The sequence below is a fragment of the Gymnoscopelus braueri genome (assembly GCF_963280865.1).
Source record: "Gymnoscopelus braueri genome assembly, chromosome: 6".
Taxonomy (NCBI): domain Eukaryota; kingdom Metazoa; phylum Chordata; class Actinopteri; order Myctophiformes; family Myctophidae; genus Gymnoscopelus; species Gymnoscopelus braueri.
Window position 1 is genome coordinate 55,235,669 of NC_137607.1, and position 25,930 is coordinate 55,261,598.

The 25,930-nt window shown below is 43.6% G+C and overlaps 1 protein-coding gene and 1 pseudogene across 2 annotated transcripts in view; one reads left to right on the plus strand and one right to left on the minus strand.

The window, feature by feature from the left end:
- Nucleotides 1-25,491, minus strand: part of dnah7 (dynein, axonemal, heavy chain 7) — a gene marked incomplete at its 3' end in the record, with an annotated part of 81,339 nt that extends 55,848 nt beyond the window's left edge. The window contains exons 1-25 of the mRNA XM_080430098.1: nucleotides 25,411-25,491; nucleotides 25,010-25,190; nucleotides 22,345-22,417; nucleotides 21,846-21,971; nucleotides 21,489-21,608; nucleotides 20,643-20,826; nucleotides 20,285-20,464; nucleotides 19,566-19,841; nucleotides 19,090-19,217; nucleotides 18,357-18,435; nucleotides 17,422-17,646; nucleotides 17,096-17,242; nucleotides 16,538-16,717; nucleotides 14,997-15,137; nucleotides 14,170-14,537; nucleotides 12,894-13,080; nucleotides 11,791-11,984; nucleotides 10,646-10,844; nucleotides 9,841-9,981; nucleotides 8,414-8,626; nucleotides 7,622-7,731; nucleotides 6,827-6,995; nucleotides 6,348-6,450; nucleotides 3,671-3,798; nucleotides 3,226-3,438 (exon numbers count right to left, since the gene is read on the minus strand). Coding sequence (XP_080286224.1) covers nucleotides 3,226-3,438; nucleotides 3,671-3,798; nucleotides 6,348-6,450; nucleotides 6,827-6,995; nucleotides 7,622-7,731; nucleotides 8,414-8,626; nucleotides 9,841-9,981; nucleotides 10,646-10,844; nucleotides 11,791-11,984; nucleotides 12,894-13,080; nucleotides 14,170-14,537; nucleotides 14,997-15,137; nucleotides 16,538-16,717; nucleotides 17,096-17,242; nucleotides 17,422-17,646; nucleotides 18,357-18,435; nucleotides 19,090-19,217; nucleotides 19,566-19,841; nucleotides 20,285-20,464; nucleotides 20,643-20,826; nucleotides 21,489-21,608; nucleotides 21,846-21,971; nucleotides 22,345-22,417; nucleotides 25,010-25,139 — 4,014 coding nt within the window. The 5' untranslated portion in view covers nucleotides 25,140-25,190; nucleotides 25,411-25,491. The remainder of the gene's footprint in view (nucleotides 1-3,225; nucleotides 3,439-3,670; nucleotides 3,799-6,347; nucleotides 6,451-6,826; nucleotides 6,996-7,621; nucleotides 7,732-8,413; nucleotides 8,627-9,840; nucleotides 9,982-10,645; nucleotides 10,845-11,790; nucleotides 11,985-12,893; nucleotides 13,081-14,169; nucleotides 14,538-14,996; nucleotides 15,138-16,537; nucleotides 16,718-17,095; nucleotides 17,243-17,421; nucleotides 17,647-18,356; nucleotides 18,436-19,089; nucleotides 19,218-19,565; nucleotides 19,842-20,284; nucleotides 20,465-20,642; nucleotides 20,827-21,488; nucleotides 21,609-21,845; nucleotides 21,972-22,344; nucleotides 22,418-25,009; nucleotides 25,191-25,410) is intronic.
- On the plus strand, nucleotides 769-3,199 carry LOC308086376 (CCA tRNA nucleotidyltransferase 1, mitochondrial-like; annotated as a pseudogene). Its single transcript has 2 exons — nucleotides 769-773; nucleotides 1,911-3,199. The product of its transcript is annotated as a CCA tRNA nucleotidyltransferase 1, mitochondrial-like (transcript).
- Nucleotides 25,492-25,930: the final 439 nt, after the last annotated feature.

A 25,930-nucleotide genomic window follows, 5' to 3' on the forward strand; every position in this document is an offset into this window, starting at 1 on the left:
TCTTAAGGGCAGCATGCTGGACAAAAAAAGGGCTATATAGCAAATGATTTAATACCAAATAATTTCAATGCATATGTTGTTTATAGATTTTTTTAAAAGATGTTTTTCAGTTACTAGAGCACACCTACCTACGTGGATGTACTAAGGAAAGATGCTGGTGCAGAAAGCACAAAGGAGCTGGCCAGATGTATGGAGAACCGAGATGACCAGACGCCGATGGAGGGCTCGTCTGAGGACGACGTAGAGAGAGAGAGCACACCTACATCACACCGCTGATCCGACCGATATGTCTGAGTCATAATGACGTGGGCCTTGTCAGAGTACCTGAGAGTACCCATTGTACTCTCTAGTGTGTGACACAGACCGTCTGTCTGTGTCCCTTTTGTGCCCATATATGGAGACAGATAGAATTAGACTTTTATGCTCATATGGAGATCCCCGATGTCATATATGGGCATATCGGTGTACCCATATTGAATGGATCCTTATATGATTTGTTTGAGTCTGATGTCATGATGACACGGTTTGTTTGGGTCTGGGGTCATGCTGTCACAGTCAGCATGACACACGCCATATTTGGGTGTAGCTGCATTGGGAACTCCTTATATGGTTATGGCTGAGTCATAGTGACATGAGCGTGATGACGTGGTCCGCCGGCCCGTTCACCCGTTGGTCGGCCCTCCCATTAGCCAAATTAATATAAAGGATCAGAGGATCAGACTACTTAGAGGCCAATCTATGAAATCAGTCATCTGTGTCATCAGCACTATGACGTCAGTCATCTCCATATTTGGGCATAACAAGAGACAGACCAAGAAAACTTGGTTGGAGATATAAATAAATGTGTGAGTAGCAGATCAAGTTCAGTTTGGAGTTTGAGACCTGTTTTTGGGCGGTGTAGCCGCCCCTATAAGTGGGGATGGGACACCTCATTAGTACACCCTTCGCTGTACTGTGATTGGCTCATTAGTACACCCCTAGCTGTACTGTGATTGGCTGACTCTATTGGCTGACTCTATTCAGCACTGTGATTGGCTAGCAAGACACATGATGACATTAATAACCTATAAATAGTACTATGCACTTCAAAAAATCCATTTTTTTTAAGTGAGCTTCCATCACTGTGATGACCACTGTGATGACCACACCGCCCACTTCACACTGGGTGTGATTTTTTACCATGTAGCTGGAAACCATTAGGTTTCAGTCCATAGTCACAGATGGTCTGAATAGCAGATCTGTTTGTGCTTTGGAATGCAAAAACAGATGTGTGGCAAGTAAGATTGTAAAGAAGGTTTCAGAGCATACTTGCCAGCACTAGCCATAAATGCCCGAAACCCCATATAGGGAGATAAATGACCCATTCAATCCGACCTTAAATGATTCAATCCCAACCTCCCCCTACATGGAGATCCCCATATATGGAGACAACCAACCTACCCAGCTCTGACATCAGAGAACCCCTCCTGGAGCCCCATATATAGAGCTAATGAAACATCCAAGACGGCTTTACAACCCAGCTACCAACTAGAAGATGTGCTCCTCGGAGCACAGGTCTCCGCCAGGTCAGGTTGCAGCAAGTCCTGCAAAGCTTAGCCTATGGGCGGTGGTGACAGACGGACACACACACACACGGACGGACAGACAGGGGGTAAAACATACTCTCCACCATACCTTCGGCCTGGCGGAGACAATAAGCCTCAATACAGATCCCAGGTGACTGGCTTTACAACCCAAGTATACACCTTGCACGGATCCGGTCTCACTGATTCTCCTCCTCCCTAGATTGCCAAGGGGCATCTCGGTCTACTTCCTGCTTGGATACCATCACAGCGGGTCTTGAGTCCGGTTTAAACAACCAGTCGACTATTTAGGGGTTTATAAAGATAATTTTCAATTTGGAGTTGCAGAAGTCTCTTTACCATGCAGCTGAAAACCATTCAGTTTCAGTCCTTTCAGAGATCTGTTTGAAAGGCACCATTTTGAGCTGAGGATAGTAGGGGGTGCTGTAAGGGACCTCCTGTCTGGGAAACATCCAGAGGATGTGGACTTTGCCACCACAGCCACCCCAGAGCAGATGAAGACCATGTTCCAGACAGCAGGGATCAGGATGATCAACAACAAAGGAGAGAAGCATGGGACCATCACGGCTAGACTGCACAAGGAGAACTTTGAAGTTACCACGTTGCGAGTGGATGTTAAGACGGATGGACGACATGCCGAGGTAGAATTCACCACTGACTGGCAGAAAGATGCTGAGCGGAGAGACCTCACCATCAACTCCATGTTCTTAGGGCTAGATGGAACCTTATATGACCATTTCAATGGATATGAAGACCTACAGAACCGTAAAGTTCGGTTTGTTGGCAGTGCTGAGCAAAAGATCCAAGGGGACTACCTGAGAATACAGCGGTATTTCAGGTTCTATGGCACAGTGGCCTTGGAGCCAGGTGACCATGAGCCTGAGACACTGCAGGCCATCAGGGAGAATGCCCATGGCCTAGCAGGTATATCAGGAGAGCGTAATATGGAGGGAACTCAGGAGGATTGTGGTTGGGAGCCACGCTGCTCATCTTGTGGAGGTCATGTATGATCTGGGATTGGCCCAATACATCGGTTTACCTCTACATGGTGACATTGAAGAGTTGAAACGAGTGAGGCAGCGTGCCAAGGACCACTCTCCTAAACCCATGACGGTCCTGTCTGCTTTTTTCCACTGCTCTCTGGATGTACAGGAGATAAAGCGTCTGAAGGTTTCCCACAAGGAGAAGACTCTGGCTCTCTTCCTCATAAAACACAGACAAGAGCTTCACAAGAGCCAGGATTACCCTGACAGCCTCAAACCCTTCACTGACTTCATCAACGTTAGTCGGGATTTGGACTCTGAGAGTAAAGTGTGCGAGCTGCTCAAGTATCAAGGGGAGGACAAGCTGCTGGCAGAGCTCTGCAAATGGATCAACCACACTTCCCTGTTATCGGCCACAATCTGACAAAGATGGGCATCACAGGCAAAGATGCAGGAGCTCCGCCATGTTTGGATGACAAGTCACTACCAGATGGAGAAAGAAGATCTCCTGAAGGTTTTATCACAAACGTTTGTCTACACCCTCCCCAGGCCAACGGTGGAGGTTTGCAGCGACGGGGACTACAGTACACACAGAATCGACAACGACCTAACTGGGAGAAAAAGATAAGATAAAACCGTCTTTAAGGGAGAAAAAGTACCTTGAGGTTCCCGGCGGCAGTCAGCACGGACTTGACGGCCCTCATGCCATAGTCGTAGTGATGCTGGGAGGACAGCTGTTCTGAGCACAGCCGGTAGGTTGCCACGATCTTCACCGACAGGGGACGCGCCGTAACGAAGCCGCACGAGTACAGCACGATCTCTGCGATCATGGCGTAGTCGGGAACCATCATGGCCACCGTTCTGAACAGTGACTGAATGGGGACAATAATGCGTTTCTGGTTAACAGCAGCTTTGAGGCTCATCACATACATAATAGAAAGAAAGAAATGTGTGTGTGTGTGTGTGTGTGTGTGTGGGGGGGTGTATGTGGGTGTGTGTGTGTGTGTGTGTGTGTGTGTGTGTGTGTGTGTGTGTGTGTGTGTGTGTGTGTGTGTGTGTGTGTGTGTGTGTGTGTGTGCGTGTGCGTGTGCGTGTGTGTGTTACTTTGAGGTTGTCAGGAAGCTCAGAGCGTCCAGCATAGCCAGGGTTCATGGTGATGAAGACGGCACAGGAAGGGTCTAACTTCAGCTCGGTGCCTTCAAACAGCAGCATCTCAGCACGGGCAGCAATGCCTGGTGGACACATTTATGCTGCCTTTTTATGAGGAATACAACCATGCGTTGCCCTGGCAGTATCCATAGAGCAATATACTGTATTGTGCAAAAGCACACCCTGAGATACAAGGGTTTGACATTCGTGGCTGAACCTGTCACAGCACCCGCATGGACCCATTGAGAATAGGTTAAATATCTCATCCAAGAAATTCTATTGAAAAAAATAATTGTTCCTCAAAAAGGCATGGTTGGGGACTTCCGGTAAGATGGCGGAGAGAGGAGAAGCTTAACAAACAAGCTCTCTACAGTCTGTAAAAATACTAAGATTAAAACAGGACCAAAGTGGGAAAAATATGAAGAGAAATGAACAGTAAACAAAGATGAAGCCATAGAAACAACCGAAAACTTATAGCAGAAAGACAAAGTAGCGAAATCATCGGCAACGAAGGAGGAAAAAGAGACGAGGAAGACGCGGGTCTGAAAATGGACGGGGGCCTTACTGAAGTGCTTCGTGCGGGACTCGCAGATATAACTGCGGAGCTAAAATCCTTCAAACAAGAAATACAACAGGAGCTGTCGGCTTTAAAAGACGAAATAAAGAAAGAAATGAAGGAGGATATTGCTGGCTTTCGCAAGGAGGTGGACCTCCAGGCGAAAAGACACGACGAGGAAATGGCAACGCTTAAGTCGGATACAAACGAAACACAAACGCGCATTTCAAAGGTGGAGGACTGGAGAGTGGGGGCGGACGGAGCTGTGAAAGTGTTAGTGGACCATGTGGAGATACTACAAACAAAACTTTTGGAGCTCGAGTCCAGGGCGAGGCGGACGAATTTAAGGGTCTTCAATCTACAGGAAGGAATTGAAGGGACCTCGGTAATAAAGTATATGGAGAAACTATTTCAAGAGGAGCTGGTCCTGCCCGAAGGGACCCAGCTCCAATTACAGAGAGGTCATCGAGCGCTATCCCAGAGACCAAGCAATCCGTCTGCACCCCCCAGGTCCATTGTACTGAACTTCCTACAATTCGAGACGAAAGAATTGATATTAAGAAAGGCGTGGGAGGCAAACATTCAAGTGGGAGGCAAACGAATAGGATTTGACCACGACTATCCTCCCGAAATTGTCCGTATGAGGAAAGGCTACCTTCCAGCTAAAAAAATCCTAAAGGAAAAGGGAATTATCTTCAAGACGCCTTTCACAAAGATGAGGATCCACTGGCCAGAAGGGATAAAGACGTATAACAGCGCGGAGGAAGTCACCCAAGCCTTGGAGGAGAGAGGCTTCGTGGAGGGAGAGCCGAGCGGGGAGGGAGAGCCGAGCGGGGAGCGACGCGCAGATCCGCCGGGGGAGGAGGAGGGCCATGCGGGGCCAACGGCGGAGACAGAGGGAAACGCGGAGCCGGCGGCGGAGGCGAGGGAACAAGCGAAAGCAAGCCGTGGATCACCGGAGTGGAAGCGAGAGACGAAGACGAGAGGAGCGATGAGAAGAGCTAGGGAAAAGCTGGAAGTGTATAAAAATCAAAGAAGATAATGAGTAATTTCTGCTGAAAATAAGATGTAACATTGAGTTGATAAAGAAGGGGGGGGGGGAGAAGAAAATGACGAGGGAAGGTAAAATACGAGAAGGGAAAAAAGAATAAATTATGGACGTCATATCTGTTTAAAAAAGTCGAAGCAAACCCTCCTGTATCTGAGGTAATGGTAACTATAGGATCAGCACTAACTCAGTATGGGATTTATGATAGAAATTAGGGCTTCATTTGATAACAAGGTGGATTATTTTCTATTTTTTCTTTATTTTGGGTTACAAAATACCGACGGAGAGTTCTGTTCTGTTGAGAGGTTTATGGCTAGGCGCTGGGGAAGCCCAAGGGTTGGGTTTAGTACTAGTTGCCTAGAAGGGAGGCCCCGTGTAAAACGGGGATTACTCCCACACCCTATTATGAGGGTTTAGGGGTCACGGAGTTTTTTACCCCGTGTTTGGAGGTCACATTCTGTGTTTTATGTTGTATTTGTGAAACTGATAACTGATACTATGGAATGGATATAAGAGGGCTACATGTAACAAGAAGAGAAACAAGATATAAGGATGATTAATGTGGTTGGAATAATGTCGCCTAATCTGAATGGTCTGAATTCTCCTATAAAAAGACAAAGGGTGATGAAAAAATTGAAAAAAAGAAAAAATGCAAGTATATTTTTTACAAGAGACTCATTTAATAAAAAAAAGGAACATGAGAAATTAAAAAGGTTTGGCTATAAGAATTCCAGAAAGTGATAAGAAAGACATTTGATACAAGAAAGAGAAAGAAAAAAAAGAAAGGAAAATCACTTGGGATATGCCATTGTAACAAGAAAAAGTACATCTGAAAAGTTGTCGGTTTCAAAATGTTTGTCTTTTGGTGTTTGTTCTTTCTTTTGTTGTGTGTGTGTTTTTTCTTTTATTTTGTGTATTGTATGTATGTGTGTGTAAAAAAATGAATAAAAATTCAAGTGATAAAAAAAAGGCATGGTTGTCAGGTTAACTAAACACACACACATGCATTGCAGGAAAAAAAGACACACCTCTTTGTATAGTGAGAATCTGCTGGGCGACGACGGAGAGTACTTCCAGATCAATACGATTGAACTCATCAAAGCAGACCCATGCTCCACAGGACAGCAGGCCCTGGTCATGGACACACACACACAAACACACACACACACACACACACACACACACACACACACACACACACACACACACACACACACACACACACACACACACACACACACACACACACACACACACACACACACACACACACACACACACACACACACACACACACACACACACACACACACAATAGTATGCAAGTAAATATAAGAGTGTTCTATGTGTTAGTTCTATTGCAGGTTTTCAAAGACCATTCAGCTGAAAGGTCAGACCAACTATTACACATTACTTCCAGCTCAGCTTACAGAAGCCTCTGTGTGTGAGAGAGAACGTACGGTAGGCTACTGAATGTGTGATTGAGAGAGAGTTAGAGTGTACCTACCTTAAAAAACTTGCCCAGAGCGATGTAGTTCAGGCCATCAGAGCAGTTGAACACCACACACTGTTTGGCCACAGCTTTGGCCAAATCCTTTGTTGTTTCCGTCTTCCCTGTGCCAGCCGGGCCCTCCGGGGCCCCACCCAGATGGAGTTGGAGAGCCCCAAACAGTGTCCTGAAGAATCAAATAGTTCACAACGTGGGAGATGCAGGGGACTGCAAACGTCTATTGGTCTACTAAGTCCTGACACTCCTAACAGCACACTACACAACAAACAAAACACCATACAGTAGTACATCTCTGTTCCGAGGCTTTGCAACCTATGTCAAGTCCTTTTCTTAATGGATTTAGCCTCTTAAGTCTGTTTTAATTAGTTTTTATCTGTCCTATTGTTGCTTTAATAAATGTTATTCAATTTTACTTAGCGGTTTAATCTCTTTATGGTTATCATATTATGCTCTTTTAAGCTTGTTAAGTAAAGTGCTGTGCAAATAAATTGACCTAAAAACAGAGTAAAAGACATAGCATTATGCCATCGGCTTTTCATTAAACTAAAATGAGGATAAACATAGCTCACGGTTACAGTAATGAGTTACCTCTAAACTGATTGTGGTAAAAAAAAAATACTTATTTTATAGGCTCATAAAATATAGTGTGGCTCTCACCAGTTTTAGTTACATCAAGCCGTTGTGAGAAATGATTCAATCAGTATATCAGTGCTGTATTACATAATGTCATTCTGAAAGAGAGACCTGTGTGGGGGGCATTAAGTGTTATCCTAGGTTTGACTATAGCTTTACCGGTAGCAGCGGTCAGTGAGTGGGGTAATAACCAGGCGAGGAGTATTCCCCAGGTACTCGTAGCCATAGACCAGGCCTGCATTGATCATCTTAGTCTGGAGGTGTTTGTCCTGCGCACAGAAGGCAAAACACAGTGGTGGAAAAAGTACTCAAATGCTTTTTTTTTTTCATAGTGACAGAACACTGTCCAAAAAAAATAATAATACTGAAGTCTCGCTAGACAAGATTTCAATCTCGAGATTTCAATCTCGTCTAGCAAGATTATTATTTTTGTTTGCATAGTGTTCTGTCACTATGAACGTCAGATCTAAAAAATAAAATAAATAAAAAGCTATTAAAATATGTGATCTAACGCAAGGCCTATCCGCGCACGTTTTAAGCTGTGGCGGACCCAGGATGGAGTTATGAAAATTGTCTACTGTACCATTCATCCTAAGATAACCTCATAGAAAAGGTAAGAAAAACTTAGTCCAAAATTCTCCTTTAAGTAAAAGTATCAATACTGCAATGTAAGTCCGTAATTCAAAATGTACTTGAGTAAAGTATAAAATTATTGGCATCAAAATGTACTTAAAATACCAAAAGTAAAAGTACTCATTATGCAGAATAAGTTTTCAAATGTATAAAAATCTTTTGAAAATAGCACATCTACAACCTCAAACAATGTGTTGCGATGCGACGCGACGCAACACACACACACACACACACACACACACACACACACACACACACACACACACACACACACACACACACACACACACACACACACACACACACAATCTCACATACCACCCAGTAGTAGCGCAGCTGGCTGAGCCACTCAAAGTCATTCTCATCGCTGATGCTCTTCTGGACTAGTGTGGCTAGCACGTCCCTAGCATGCACGTCCAGCACCACCAGGGCTCCCAGAGTCACACGGTTCTGCTTGGACAGCTTACCGCGCACCAGCTTCACAATGTCCTCAATCTGACTGTTGTTCAGCTGCAGGTAGGCTTCCAGGGCCTGGAGGAAGGTAGGAGGTGGGGGAGCATGGTTATGAGAAAATGGGACATAAGTTGGCCTGGAAGTCAGGGAGTCAACGAGTCCATCCCTGTCCATGAGTAAGACTAGCTAAGTAAATCAGGTGTATCAGCTCTCCAGCACAGGGCTCTAGTCTTCATTCCATGTGACAGATTTAAATACACTTATTAAGGGCTTGTTCAAAGTAGCCATCAGGCTCAAGTCAGCTACACACTGTTGCTGACACTTCCCCCACTCTCTGAGGTTGTTTTATGTTACAATATGCTGAGTAAATCAGCAGTCAATGCACTCAGGTTAGAGACTTCTGTGATTTACAGACTTCATCCTACAACTGAGGGTAACCACACACCCTTCTTGAGAGGAGAATCTTTGGTTTTATTGTTTAGGACACCTTGAAAGAAGTCCATGTCTGTTTACCCAGGTATACTACACAGCTTATGTTGTTATGGTTAGTTATATGGTTAGTTTTAAAGGTTTCATGACGTTCAGTTTTACCACACATTAAAAGTCTTTGTCATGGTCCTTCAAACGTGTATAAAAAGTTTTAACAAAAAATTCCACTCCATTGATCCATGGCAGGTGTTTTTCTCTCACATTTCTAAAGCCTTTTCAACTGCAATGAAAAAATACATCTTTGCCTGCTGGTGTCGCTGTTGAGGGATTTTGCCTGTCAATCATCGCCTCTGCTCCGCCCCCCCCCCCCCAAAGGAAAGGATAGGGGAGGGGAGGGGCTAGGAGGAGATTGGGCGGGATTAATCGGCTGTGACATCACTGCCGAAGGGCCAAGCTCAGATTACTTTTCAGCCTAATTATTCAGAAAACCCCAGACCACAGAAAATCCACTGAATGTTCAAAGTTCAGATTTTTTGGGTGCAATTGAGGTCATAAAACCCCCCAAAAAACATAAAAAATAAAAAAAGTGAAAATGAATGTCATAGAACCTTTAAAGCTGACAAAGAGAAAGCATACTGTAGAACTTCAACATGCTATAAACATTAGTCTGTCTTATGTTTATCGCATAGAGTAGTCTCAGCAGTCTTATGTCATGGTATGTTACTTTTATTACATTACAGTTTATTCAAACTTCTCCCACCTTCCATATTTTCTGCTAATCATCGAGGCACACGTGCATATAAAAACTGTGAGGATTTTACAGTGTAATAAGCAGTGAGCATGCATGGTCTGGCTTGGCCCACCTTTTGTCCCAAGGTAAAGGCTTCATGGATGTTCTTGGTCCAGTAGACCTGTGAGACACACAGTACGGTTTGACCCGGCCAAGCGCGCACCCAGTTGGTCCTGAGGTCTTGAGGGTACGCAGCGATCGCCTCTCCGATTACCTGAAAAAATGGGATCATGGAAGGAGCCTTAAAACTAACTAAAGGTCCAATCTAGAGCATGTAACTCAAATCAACATTGAGTATTATGTAATCCATTGGTTCTCAAAGTGGCGTCCAGGGGAGTTACAGGGGGTCCCCAGCTAAATGATGGATAGTTAGGAACTAAATGGACCCTTATGGGTCTGTAACTCTGAGAGTGTACAAATGGAACCAAGTGGACCCTAACGGGTCCATTTGGTTCAATTTGTACACTCTCAGAGTTAAATTAACATTGATTTTACAGTACTAATTGGGGTCCCAGAGATAGAAATGTCATTAAATGGGGGTCCGTAGCCTAATACATGTCAAACTGGGGGGTCCTTGAAATTGAAATGGTTGAGAATCACTGCTATAGAGCTGTAAACATCTTCTCTTATGGGGGTCCCTATGGCATATCTTTTCAAATGGGGGTCCGCGGGCTAATAAGTGTCAATTTGGGGGTCCTTGACATGAAAAAGTTTGAGAACCACTGATGTCAATATCCAATACCAAATAAATAATGAATAAATAATTGTGAAGCTCTAATGCGGCAATAAAAAACAATTTGATCCATGCTCATCACCGCTTTTTAGCTTTAAAGAAAAAGGACCACATCAGACCACACCACAAAAGGACCACACAGCACCTTATGCAGGGACGCGGTCATGCCGTTTTCAAGCTCCAGGAGCCACTTCTCCACCTGGCCTCTGGCCTTGGAGGTGGAGATGCTGTCCAGCAACCGCACCACTTCCTCCTCACTGCTCTTCATGTGGGTGATGTCCAGCACGTCAGTGAACACCACGCTGGCAATGCCTTCAAAGCACTTCTTGAGATGGGGCTGCACCCTGGAGGCGGAGAAAGAGACAAGAAAGATACACTTTGTCTAGGTTTATTGTCTCCGCCAGAGGTGGAGAGTATGTTTTCGTTCTTGTCCTTCCGTGTGTCCCCCCGTCTCAGCCAAGCTAACATTGGTCAAGCTTCGTGTGACACGTGACAATATGTTGTCACCAATGCTTTTGATTGGCTAGCGAGACGCATGACGAAATAAAAACCTATAAATAGGTGTCACTTAAAAAAATCATTATGTAATATATCACAATATGTAATATAAATAGGTAAGACAGGATTAATCAGGAACAGTACTGGCGGAGACCTGTGCTCCGAGGAGCACATTTTCTAGTTTATCTTGTTTTTACAGCGTGCATGGCTCTATATGAGGCAGAGCCGTGTAGAAGATGGTCTGTCTGTCTGTCTGTCTATATGTGTGTCTGTCTGTCTGTGTGTCCAGAGTTAATCCTGCAAACCGCTGGACTGATCGTCGCCTAATTTCTTGGGCGCACTGCAAGTAGGCCACAGAACACGAATAGTTTTCACACGTTTTATACTTCGATTTTAAAATGGACCCTCATCGGGCTGAAACCTTACCCAAATTTAGAGTCATAAGTCATAGATATGTAACAGACGACTGACTTCAGATGACTGATGTCACAGGCTGGCCACATCCAAATTCCTCATTGGAGCCAAGTCTGAGAGTCACAGGACCAATTACATGGAGACAAGGTTGAAAATGTGTGAAGTGCTCCTTTAACTCCTCACTCAAAATTCATCTTTAATTAAAGGTCAGTACCAAAGGTCACCTAAATATCCCTGACAGTCCTACCTTTGCTTTCATTGCTATAGTAAAGACAGTTATAGTGGAAAAGTGTACAATTAAATTACATAACACCAACTTGTTTGATTGGATGTGATTGAATTTCGATCTGAAATTGACATCACTTTTTACCTACATACCTAGTGGGGTCTTTGGTTTCAGAGAGGATCTCCAGCAGCTCATCATTGGAAAGGAAGAAGAAACGCGGGAAGTAGAGTCGCTTCTTCTCCAGGTAGTTGTTCAGACCCTTGAGGATGATTTCTAGAAACTCATTGGCCTTCTTCAGCTTCTCCAGCATCTTGTCGATGGCCACCACTGCCAGCACATGCTTGTCCTGCCATAAGCCAGAATGGTGTTTCTAAGTGATAGTGCACTTTAGAGAGGATGGATGTTAAACAAATGCAACTTGTTTGATGTTTCTCAATTGTGACCTTGACCTTTTCAACCCAAAACATATTCATTTCATCAAGGAAGCCTACTGGTCATTCCCACAAACTTTCATGAAAATCCATCGATCCATTCTCAATTTTGACCTTGATTTTAACTGTGACCTTTGATGTTTTTGACCCTAAAGTTGATCATCTCTTCGGGGCAGCCTGCTGATGATTCCCTCCACGTTTTGTGATCATTTGTCCATCCGTTTTCATGTTATCTTGCTAAAATAACTAAATACACAGACAGGACCAATTACAGTACACTGCCACGTACTTTGTGCGTGCGTGCGTGCGTGCGTGCGTGTTACTGGTCCGACCTATTGAGATGTGATCTGTCAAGATACTAGAGCTGTGTGATGGGTGAGATGTATGTTCTGGTTATTATGGCCAGCGCTATTCTTTAGCACTGGCACCTTGGAACTCGCACGCACACAAAAAAAAATCCTAACTCACAGTTGCAGTAATATCTAATATGGATTATTTGTCTGCAAATAAGTATATATCATAATTCTTTAGGAGAAAATGTAAATAAAGACAGCCACTGTATACATGGTTCTGTCCCCCTCCTTGTCTCTTGTATCTTCCTTTGTTATTGTTTATTTTAACTATTTAATGTGGTAGCGCAGTCTTGCCTGGCTCTCTTGTAAATGACATCAGAATTACTGTATATAAAAAGAGCAAAGCACAGTCGAGAAAAGGAAAGAATGAATGAAAGAAAAGAAAAGAAAAGAAAAGAAAAGAAAAGAAAAGAAAAGAAAAGAAAAGAAAAGAAAAGAAAAGAAAAGAAAAGAAAAGAGAAAAGTTCTCACCAGGGAGACTTGTTTCATGGTATCCCTCCAGGTCTTGTCGACGGTGGTGAAACGGCGTCCCTCTTTGGGCATCTGGGCCATGATGTCTGGGGAGCTGAAGACAGGCTCCAGGTAGAGCCAGGCAGACTGAACCTTCAGCCACTCATCCAGGATCTCCTGTAGGAGCAGCAGCTTACCCTCCCATTCTCTGGAAGGAAACCACATGCAAAACATGCACACTAAAAACTCACAGATACAACTGGATGAAGTCCAGTTAGTTTGTACAATGATATGGCATTATAATATTACTGATCAGCAGGGACGGATTAACACCCGCATGGGCCCCTGGGCCGCCATTTTTTTAGGGCTCCCCTTAACACATTGAATGCCAATCGCGTAGATCTACGCAAACCTATTTAAAGCCGCAGCGTGCCAATCGCGTAGATCTACGCGAACCGCCGGTTCGCGTTGATTTCACCCCAGGTGCACTTTCGGAATTTTTTGATCCATTTACGGTTCCGGTTTGACCACCGGAAACAGAATTATTTGGGATCCGGTTTTGCCGATCCCGTCGGCCCTCGTTCTAATGACGAAACTGAAACTCAATTTTCTCCTTGTAGTTTTTTCTCCTTGCATATCACTGTTTAACATAAACCGCTCTAACTACAACCATGGAGCTCCGTTTGACACGTGGTTTTTTCTGGTAGACGCAGGGAGATCTGGGCGATGTTTACAAACAGAGCTCAATTGCAGAGCTCAATCTTAAGGATTTTAACAAGGTCTATGGCGACGTGAAAAAAACAAAAAAACTACAATAAAACGTTGGCACTGGTGAGTACATTATGAGATCAACCTCTGGCATGGAATGTGTTAAAGGTTTCTTTTGGGGGAAAACAATTTTTTTGGAAAAAAAATAATTTGATTTTTTTTGGTTGCAAAAACGCTTTTTTGGGTGGGGTTAGTGAAAGTTACAGGTATGGTGTGTATGATATGACATCCTTAATCATATTCCATCATATATGGAAGGGCCCCAGGAGCACTTGTCAGGGCCTCAAACCCAGCGGGAATCACTGCTGTAAATACAGAGGAGGGGCCCACACATTTGATATTTGATTAACCTATACATTTCATTTTATTAAATTGTCGATGGCCACGCGGCCCAGTTCCCCCGAAGGGCCCCTGAGAGCCAAGGGTGTATTAGCCATTGGCAGCCCAATGGCTAATACAGCCCTGGTGATCAGACATAGCGTCCTAATGTAAACAAAGACGTCTTCGAAATCACGTCTACACCCATTACCGTATCTCCACCTCGAACGGTTTGATGTAGGGTGAGCCCCTCATGGTCTGCGACTTGACGATGTGATCGTCCAGCAGCATCTGCACGTCGTCCAGCGACGACAGGATGGAGGTGCCCGTCTCTCGGTAAGGCAGCAGGTTGAACTCCATGCCGGCCCACTCGGCCGCCATCCTCTCCATGGCCTTCTCCAGCGAGTGCTCCTTGCTGGCGGTCTCGCTGATGCCCTCCAGGCTGCTTAGGTGCTGCTCCAAATGCATGGTCAGGAAATCCGCCACGCTGGCTCGGTCGGCGGTCGGCCGGATGGGGGCGCCCACCACCGCCGACATGGCGTCCCAGTGTCGCTCATGCAGGCCTGGGTTGCACAGCACCTACAGGCCATGACATAGGTGAAAGTGTACACTGATACGGCAAGTGTGACTTTATGTAATGTATAGAATCATACATTTAATTAAAACTTTAACTTGCCGGGGATTCAACCAAGTTAAAGGGATACTTAACTTTCAAACATGTTTGGGGTAATTTTAACGACTACTCAGGCTTTTGTGAACACCCCAGACAGTTTTTTAAGTTGCTTGATTCAGTATTTAGATATTCATTTTATCAGACCCCTTCCTAGACCCCTTCCTATACTAACCCATTGTAACTTCAAACTCCATTTGAACCATGATGGATTAATTAAACTTCTGGGGTGTTCACAAAAGCCTGAGTAGACGTTAAAATTACGCCAAACATGTTTGAAAGTGAAATATCCCTTTAATATCCCTTTAATGTCCACATTTTGTGTAAAGTGTGACCGCTCAACACTCCGGATTCTGTATTTGTCTTACCTGTACTATAGGGATGTGCTCTTTGAAAGCCTCCAAATCAGCCTTGACCTTGGTAGCAATGGTCAGGGCCTTGGGTGTGTCGGCGAAGCCTTTCTCCAGCTTGTAGAGGGCCCGCCAGTAGTTACCAACATCTCCCTCCACCTGCAGTACATGGATTAGAGTGATGTCACAGGACAGAGGCCAGGAAGAACTGACATGGCTACTACCTTGATATACAGCAGTTGTCAAGTGGTTTCATTTAAGTATACACACTTTTATAATAAAATTGGTAACACAAAGCACTCACACTTAACACATTGCATGCCAATCGCGTAGATCTACGCGAACCTAAATAAAGCCGCAGCGTGCCAATCGCGTAGCCTACGTGAAGTGGTCTTTTTTTTTCTTTCTCTCTCGCAGTGACACATTTCATTGTAGCACTCTCTCGCAGTGACACATTTCATTGTAGCACACACGGATACGGAAATGACGTCAATCGAAGATTTTCGTTCCCATCTGCCGCCGCTCTAAAGCTTCCGCTAAATCGCCATTATCTCGGTGTTGTTTTTCTCTGCGCTGAACGCTGTTTGAAGGTTTTAGAAACTGCTACTACTGCAAAATGGAATGTCGCCGATTGAAAATGTCTTCTCTGGGCCACTCACACAACTACCCTGTGTGTCTACAAACAGTTGAACACGCGATCATAAGGTATTTAGCGAGGTCTGTGGCGAGGTGAAAAAACTAAAAAAACTATAAATCGCTGGCAGTGGGTGAGTACATTATGATATTAAACTCTGGCATGGAATGTGTTAATCATTTGTTGTGTGCTTCTGTTTTATCTTATTTTGATCTGCATTTTTTATTTTGTGGTACTTTGTGATAAACTAATGAGAGGCACTTTTTAATTATTTTTTTACCAAAATTTTTTATCCCACGATTTTTGTAACCCCTATTTTTTCACCCTAGTGCCAATGCCTAAGCGTGTAATCCTGGGCACCACCTTCCCTCTGCCAACCTAGGGAGGCCAGGGCCGAGCTCATGCCTCCTTCAATGCATGAGAGCCAACTGACCTTCTTATCACCTGACAGGGGAGAGTTTCCCTGGTTGGACGTAGCACGTGGAAGGAACACGTTATTCCAACCAGTTCCCTTCCCCTCCATCAGGCGCCCTGGCTGGCCAGGGGGAGGCAGTATAGTGACCAGGATTACTGCATGTTTTTTGTGAGGGTACCTACCCTAGGAGACACGGGGAGAACATGCAAACTCCACACAGAAAGGCCCTTTCGCCAACCCCACCTAGGGTGTGGGCACTGATGACGCGGAGGAGAGAACGCGCCCCCAGCGCCCACAGCGTCCCCTGTGGGAATCGAACCCAGGACCTTCTAGCTGTGAGGCGACAGCGCTACAGACTGCGCCACCGTGCCCCCCGAGGCAATTTTTAAATAAAATAAAATATAATGATCGCTGACTTGAAAACAGTATTAAAACTGTATTGACTATGAGTGTAAAGTGCTGCTTAAGACTAGAATCTCAGACACAATACAAAGACACAGACAGCGTCACCTTGTCAGGGTCGACAGCGGACAGCGGCCCATGGACCCACTTCTGGTGATCATTCTGGAAGTCAGATGCTGTCTCGTACAGCTGCAGGAAAGGCGTGAGCTTGTCCTTGATCTGCTTCAGCTGAGGGTACTGAGACTCAGGCCAGCCAAAGGCCTCCTCCTCATGGTTGAAGCTATCAATCTTTGCCAACAGACAAAAGACAGAGGGAGGGCAGGGTATGGGAGAGGGGAAGAGGAAAATGAATGAATGAATGAAGGACCACATATAGTTCTGTCCTTATGACTAGTGCCTTGTATTACACTCTAACAACCAGGTAATGCATTTAATTTCTGTAGCCAATATTGCTCTCTAAATTATTTTTAGATACACTCAAAATAATGATATTATCCCAAGGACACAAAAGTAATGCAATATGACATGAAAATGAAGTATCCGCTCAGGTTTTGCTGAATCTTCTAAATGTCTGAAGATCTTCTCATTACAAATATTTATGTCTTCAATCTCTGCTGTTATTTTTTTTACAGTGATCGAGTTTGTTGAGGAGAAATCCAGCAATACCTTCTCCATGGCCATCTCCAGTTTGGTCCTGAGGGCTTGGGCCTTCTTCAAATACTTGTCGAGATCCTTCAGGTCACCGAAGGTGGAAAACACCTCCACCTGTTTGGAATAGCTCACCAGCTCCTCCACAAAGTACTTGCAGCGCAGCTGAAATCAGCACACACATTACACAGAAAAATAGTTTCTTTAGTCTGGAAAATTCACTGTGTAGACTAAACAGCACAATCCTTAGTGGTAATCTTACCCAGGGAGTGTAAAAAATTACCCTCATGGGCAAAGCTATCTGTACCCAAGTTATTGCAAAATCAAGATGGGAAGTGACAGACCTTGAGGGCATTCTGATACTGCTCTGTCCTGTCCTTCACGATCTGTCGGTGGTCTTCAAAGATGGAGGGCATTCGCTCGTGCCACTGCCAGGTCTGTCTGTTGAGCCTCATGTCAGCTGGTGAGAGGCTGACGTAGCCCACCAGGAAATATAGGCGCGCCTTGGAATCAGCCAGCCTCTGCTCCAGGAGAGGTATCTCTGTGGTCTGCACCGTAGTGATGTAGGCCTGAGGGGAGGGAGAAGTGGGTTTCTTCTACAGTACATTCACACAACCACAGAAAATCACCAACTCTAATGGATTGAAAATGACGCTAATTTAAATACACTGCTAATAATAGCTCAATTTCAAACCAGCACCACCGCCATAATTCATTATTAAATACAGTGTTGCAGTCTGTCCAAGAACCAAAGTGTGCAGAAAGAATTCAGACAGACAAGGAACTAAAACCAAAATGACTCTAAAGGCAACAATTATTGCATGTTTCCACTGCACTGCATTCAACTTTTTGGTATCAACTCTGTCGAGGTTCCAAGTAAGCTGAGGCGATACCAAAATATCACTTGAAAACACTGAAGAATACTCATTGGTCTGAGAAAATCGTTATTAGCTTCCTTTTGTAATTGCATCAGGACGGATTCCCCTATACTGCATAGAAGCTCCCGAATACTGTTAACAAACAAACTAGCCATTGTATATGTGAATTTAATCAATATTGAACAACTGCATTGCCTATTTCTCACCTAAATGTTATCAGAAACAGTTTTTGTTGAAATGTACAGGTTAAATAGAGATCATTTCCAACTGGCATTACCGTTAGTATTAGCTGTGACTTTAGCATTGTTTTGCAGTCTCCACTAGCCATACGCCCCATCGCACCAGCCAGGCCAGCCGGTGTGACGAAGGCACACCAGCTGGCGTTAAGTTAAGTTATTTACCTTGAGCTCCATCAGCTCCTGTGTGCTGGCCGGTGTTCTCAGTGCCTCCTCAGAAATCCTCTGGAATTCATCACAGAGCCTGGGAGCGAGGGATATCATTACAGTTCAGTGTTATGTGCAAAGACTGCAAGCAAAGTAGTTGGGACTCATGTCATACTACTGCACTTGAAGACATTCGAGTTCAGTCCTGAGTTTGATATTGTTGAAAGTGTTAAAAGAAACCCATCTCCGCTGGGCTGAGATGTATGTGTGAAGTATCGAACTCCATGTAATTCCCATAGGCATTTCTGGATGATAATAACTTGGCATAAACAGCATTTTGACATTAAGTTGTGCAGAAGTACAGGGACTTAAGTGAGACAGGCTTATATATGCATGTGTGTTACATCAGTGATTCTCAACCTTTGTAATTTCAAGGACCCCCAGTTTGATATGCATTAAGCCACGGACCCCCATTTGATAAGATTTGTATCTCTGGGACACCAATTTACACTGTGAAATCCACATTGCTAATTTAACTCTGAGAGTACAAATGGAACCAAATGGACACTTGTGGTTTCCATTTGTACACTCTCAGAGTTACAGACCTGTAAGTGTCTATTTGGTTCTTAAAAATGAATCATTTAACTGGGGACCCCGTAGAACCTCTTTAAGAACCCCTGGGTGTCCCTGGACCCCATGTGAGAGCCAGGATCTTAGACGGTGAGGATGTGGAAACTGGACATCGACTCACCTGTTATTGATTTCCTGGTGGTCTTGCAGTATTTGTGTGACTAGTCTCTGCTGCAGGCACTCGGCGCGCTTGACAAGCGAGCGGATCAACTCATGGGAGTGGACTTCAAACATCCCGAGGCGCACCACCTGTGGTATTCACATCACGGCACATAATTCATTTCTACTATGGTTAGCAGCAGACATTCAAAATAGACACGATCATCTTAAGCTAACTTGAAACATTTTAAAATAGTGAAAATAGCCGATCTACAAGCTCACAACGCGGCAATGTAGATAGGCTATTTTCAGGCAATTGGATAATTTAAAAATGTTTTTTTTTTAATAATAAAAATAGCCTATAAGATTAGGCATAAGGGATAAGGCGCCGCGCAAGATAGGGGCCCCAGTATAGAAACCTGGGCGACCCCGGTCAACAAAGTAAACTTAGATGAGTATTTTGAGCCAACGCTGTAAGGGATTGTAGTTGACACGTACCTTAGTGGAGGTGTACTGAATCTGGTCTGCCAGCTCCTGGTAGTGAGTCACCTCCACCATGATCTCCTGGAAAGAATGCTGCTCGCTGAGGAACTGCTCCACGTCTTCTTCCGCCTGCTTGGACACCAGTGCGGCGTACTTGTCGTACGCGAGCACATGCTCCATAGGACCAGCGCTCTCAGCCCGGATCACCCGGCGTACAGTCTCCTGCTGGGCCCGGAGGATCTCTGGTAGGACGGTGGGCTTCAGCGTACTACCACCTGACTGGGTGCCCGACTGGAGAGACGCAGGAAGGGTTAAGGAGCAGGACAGAAAACTACAGTAACCTGGATTTCTCCACGACGACAGTAGCTGATGGATATTATGATTCAACATTATGGTGTTTGGAACAGAGACATTGTGGCTGGTACATGTGTCAAACTCAGTCGTACTGTGAATGATTACAAGCAGGGTTCGATTTGTGAGCATTTTCTTTACCACTTAATGCCTGTACAGAACAGTACTTGAACGTAGCTTAACATTAACACTTGTTATAAGAAGAGGAGAAAAGTATTTTGAAACGTATGCATCTATTACAGATCAGCAGTTCACTCAGCCCACTGTGCCTCTGTCCGTGGTGCTGAAATGGTCCCCTGATGCCCCCCAGAAACACAGTGGGAGTGGCGGGTACGGTATTAAGAAAACAGTCCTGCACAGGGCTCTACTACGCCCATTCTTACCCATTCAGAGTAGAGCGTGGTTTCCACGCGAGGCACAACGCTGATGGACTTCAGCATTAAGTCGTAGACACTCAGCAGTGCAACCTGGAAGTCCTTGAACTTGGGCTCAAACTTAATCTCCTTGTCCTCCAGGATCAGACGCAGCACAAAGCCTGGATGCTCGAAGGCTCGCACTGACAGCTGGGGTGGAGGGATAAAAACCAAAAAGCAAGTATGGTGCAACTTCCCACAGGGAGCAATCAGTGCCTAACACACTTTGTGTCATACAGGACTTGGATTTATTGCTGTTAGTATTTGGACTAATCAGACATTTGATGGTCAGATTGGCAAGATCTCAGAAGTCTAAGATCTCTCCTACCGGGTCTTTGGAGATGAGGTATGTGAAGTCCCTCACAGAGTCCAGGGCCAGGCTCTGCAGCTGGTAGGTCATCAGGGCGGCCACACAGTTGAAAAAGGACTGCAGCTTGGCCATGTTACTGTTGCTTGGTACCAGCTTGCGTTTATTTCCCTGGTAGTAAATATTTTGCACCTCAGGGAACCATCTGGTTGGCAGAGAAGAGGGCATTGAGTCATTGAGGGCATTCCCATGGACACAGCAGTCCACATACCGGGTCATTATTCTGGTTGAGGGATTATTCAGGATGAACTGCATGTGTTGGACAACACCTCATTATACCGTATGCTGCATATCGAAACAAATGTGATATAAAGGTCATTATTACGATTTCACAGTCAAGTCTTTCAGCGCCTTAGTGCTGATGATAACACCCCTTCCCTGGAACTTGTTTCATTTTTAAAATAAAGCATTCACAATGTAAGCTGGCTGCAAATACTGTATTAGCAATGAGACCAGAAATGTACTTTGGAACAGGTGGTACATATTGTAAACCCTCTTTGGATGTGAGTCACTTATATCGGTTGGAAACCAACCAGACTTTAATTCTTAAATTAATAATTGATATTACACAAAAAGACAGCACTGTTGATTTGGAGTACCTCTGGAGATTTGGACTGGGAGGTCCTGTTGCCCTTTTACTATGTGACATGTACACAAAGGTATTGATTTGTCTCAGCAGCCGGCAGGCACCATTATCACTAAGATAAATCTGTGTACATTTATTGCACCACACAGGACTAACTGCTGTTTATTTTGAGCACAACGTGATGGGTCAAAACTCTCATGACTAGATTCTTCTGGACCAACTTTTTGAGCAGGGTGTGTTTGGCACTCTCAATGTGCCTGGAGATGAGGTGCTGGAACACAGGCAGCTCCATGGATTCCATCCTACTGTGGAATTCCTCCACATCTATCAGACGCAGCTCCCTGCAGTGTGAGGATACAGCAGGGTGAGATGCCAGACAGACCTGGCTTTAATCGATTTTTTTACGTTTTATCTGACCGTGGTTCCAGATGGGTAGGTGGAGCTCGATGTACGGAACAATAAATTGACTTCCAGAGAGTTTACACAGTGTAAAATCTCAATTCAAGAACAAAAATGAAATCCACCTAGGTTGGAGTTATGGGAATGTTGACAGTGTCAATAAAAGCTGGTGTACTTACTTGAACGATACATGCCACAGGTCCAGAACTTGCAGCATAGTGGGGTTGATGGCATGAAGCTTGTCTCTCATCCTCTTTTGGGCGTGGACAAAGGACTTGTTCCATGGTTTTGGCACCACCTCCAATCTGTGGTTGAAAGGTCTCAAAAAGGTCACCCTGTGAATGTGTACATTTTCTTTCTTGGCAGAATGACAAGTTATCAGTCTATCATTATGTAGCCACACTGTTGCATCTCTCATTGTTGATCAATGATTGGTTTTACTTTTTTTAAATGTTATTATAAAATATCACATGGATCTTCATGTGTTCTGGCTTCGGAGCCATAGGTCACAGTAGAGTACACAGTAAAATCCTAGTGTTAATATAAATTTAAAAAATATTAAGTAGGCCTACACAATTTAACTCTGAAGAGTGTACAAATGAACACTGTGATTTTACTGTGTATGTTGTGGATAGAGGAAGAGTATGCAACATTTTCTCCAACAATCCACAGACTTACTCAGCTCTGTGGGGTGGCAGATCTTTCATCCTGCCCATGTCAAATTCCCTCTGGTCTTGTAATACAAAATCCACTGCAAACACAATGAAAAACATGTTATTACTACCTTCCTGCAAATACTTAAACACTGAAAGAAGAATAGGAGGCTGGAGAACATGAAAAAGGTCCATATATTTCCTTTGTACTTTGTAAAATCACAGATCACCTCCTAAATTGTAGTATAGCAGAGGGTATAATGCAATACCACCATTCCCTTGACAGATGTAATTGAATTCTTGTCAAGACCCATTTCAGCTGGTAATAAACATCATACTCTCTAGTTGTATACAGTAGGTCAATCGTTTAAAAACGTTTTGTGCCCAAGGCACACCAATGGCAAGTCAGAATCTGAAGGCACAGCTGTATTAATATCAGTGCAAAATAGCCTCTATAACAAGTGTTATCACTCTCATCACTCCGTAAACGTTTATTTTATTTTTTTATTATATAATGCCAAATAAAAACTACCCGCTTAAGCACTATTATATCTCTGCTGTCCGGCCGGAACCAGCTAAATCCAAAATGGTAATTGTTCAGGAAATGAAAAACAAAATATATTTTTTTCTGAAAATGAAGAAAACCTTATATTTTTAAAACAAAGCAATACTGCCTCATCAAACTTGGTATTGTGACTTTATATATTATCAGATACTTGCATGTGTCATTATATTATCACCACTTTACCCAAATCCAGCTCAAGTGGAGTTAGGAGTTTTGTCCAAACACAAATCCAGCGCAAGTGGAGTTAGGAGGTTTTGTCCATCATTGATAAGAACAGCTGGCAATGGATCTCAAAGCTCACAACGCATTGTGAGCTTGGAGATCAGCTATTTAAGGTGAGCGCCATCCTCATATACTAAGTATAGATCAAGCTGAATTCTGTACTTAAACAACTTTTATTTTAACATGCATTGTAAACAACCATGGATCTAACTGTTACCATTGTTGTTCTTCTACAGTTGAGTGCAACAAACAATTCTGCCTCAATACTCAATCATGTATTTAACAAAAGCAATCATGGCACACCAACAATAAATAAATGGCATATAAATACAAAATACATTCATGAAAAATAGAATCTGTAGCCTATCAAATCTGTAGCCTACTGCACTAACAATAACAACCACAGTTGAATTTACCTATCATATACCTATCAACATTTTATTATCACACTGTGTGTTGTGTGTTGCGTGTGTGTGGTGGGTGTTTCTTAGTGCTTTAGATTGTCATAAAAGCTGTGAAAGTCTTTTGGCATGATCTCCTTGAGCTCTTGGAGATGTTTGAAACAAACTCCTGCACACACTCATTCTCTGTCTGTCCATTAAAGGGATTGTTGGCAACATTAAGCCTAAATTTGAAAAATATCTATATATATTTTGCATTTTTTCCCCTCTATCAGCCACTATATAATGATGCTGGGTGTTTTCCTGCATTGAAACACAGTCCTCTTTCTGAAATCGTATTTTCCCTACTGTTTATGTTTGTAGCGGGCCGTAAATTAACGCACGCATGTGCGCATCCGTGCGCGTCCGTGTCCGTGTGAACTTTTTACTTTCGGTTTGAAAACGCTCTCAAACTTCGTTTTTGAGGCACATAATTTACTTTTCAGATAGCGTTTTGGATAGAATATAGTTGTTTAACTTCATATATGTGGTCAATTTGTCATGAAAGAGCCTATTTAAAAATAAAAATTCAGAGAACCGGCAGGGGCGGGCAGTTCCACGAATTGTATCCGAATAAAGTAACCTATATTCGGCATGGCCCGTTTAGAAGTGCCCTTAACTCTATGGAAGTCCTCCCTACGTCACCCCCTGGTGGTCGGGGAAACGAACTGCTGGAGTTTTTTTCTTTGTTTATCTCTGAATCGCCTACAATCCCTTTAACATTTAAAAAGAAAACACGAGCAGATGACCTTTGTGAAGACACCCTTCTCCTCTTCACTGGGGTGACATCTATCAAACCTTGCACATACATTCTCTTCTCTTCCCAGTTTATGTTCTCCCAAAAGCATTGAAAAATCTTCTCCCTGTCTGCCTCATACAGAGCAGAGCTTCTCTGAGAGCCTGAGAGGAGGGGGGAGTTGTTTGTTTTTGACGGACAGTTTGAGGGTCCAATGGAGTTAGGAGTTTTCGTCAGAGGCGCTTTTTAATACTTTTCATATGTTATTATTTAAAAAAAAATTACACAGATGTAGAGGGGGTTCAATAGCGTTGATTTATGAAAAAAAAAAAAAAACTGAAAATGGAGTTAGCTGGTCTCGGCTGGACACCAACGATATACTTTTGCAAATGTTCCAAAATATGAAAAACAGCAGATAGAAGCTCACAACACATTGCATCACGAGTCACGACGCGTTGTGAGCTTGTACATCGTCTTTTTCGATTTTGACATTGGAAAACTGTGGGAAACAAATTCATTTAAAATAAAATATAATTAAATGTCACCTATAATGGCACGCACAATATAGGTATGCCAATTTGAAAATGCTTAAAATATTGAACGATCAGTGTAGACTTTGCCTCTGTATTGGGAAATGCACAAAGTTCTGATACAGCAAATACAAATAAGAAATACTTTTCACAAAGCCACATGAGATCAAAGTGTGTTGTAGGCGTACTGTACCTACCAATAGCTTTCTTGACACTGAACAAGTAGTCCTCTCTTATCTCCTCAGACAGCTGTTCAGTAGTTGTGGTAAATCTCTTCAGGTGGCAGGGGACCAGTCCCAGGATATTCTGCAGCCACAAATCTTCCATTGGGGCCACATGCTCTGTATCGATGCCATGCCGAATGTAGTATTGATATCTCTGACAGGACACAATGGTAGTTATTATCACAGTGCTGGTAATAATGCTAACATTAAACAGCATGATTGGCTGGAATTAAACAAATTATATTGTAAGGGCTGATTGATTCAAGAAAAAAGGCTCCTTTTAAATTCATTCTATTTTTGGGGACTGTATTGAATAAACATAGAATAATATATTACTATGATTGAATTCATATCATACAGTAAGCTCAACTCACCAGAATATCCTTCTCTGTGGCTGTGGGAGGGCCATAAGCAGGCGGGTTACTGTCCTCAACTACGCTATTGCCAGTATTGGATTCCTGCTGACTGAAGAGAACAGCAAAGTCACCGAAAGGAGAATCATGAGGAATGCAAAATGTGTGATTTTATGTGGCTGTGGTGCTTAGGGGTTTTCGTTATGGATCCATAGCATTCTCCTGTTTTGGTCACAGTTCTAGAGCATCGTTCACCATTCATTAATTCATCTGTTGTGTGATTGCTAAATAAGGCTAAATTAGTATTACTATGTATGATGATGATGATGATGATCGTTTTTTCACATTTCAAAATTCACAATTTCTCTGCAGTGCTGGATGATCCAGTGCTGGATGAATACAGAAAGAGATGGGGTCACATGTTTGGACTGTCAGCAGAGTTGAAGCCTATACTTATCCATGAAGTGAGACTCACACAATGAAGCCGACCAAGGCACTGCGGAAGTGCTCGCGTTCGTTCTTGTAGGCGCTGCCAGTTCTG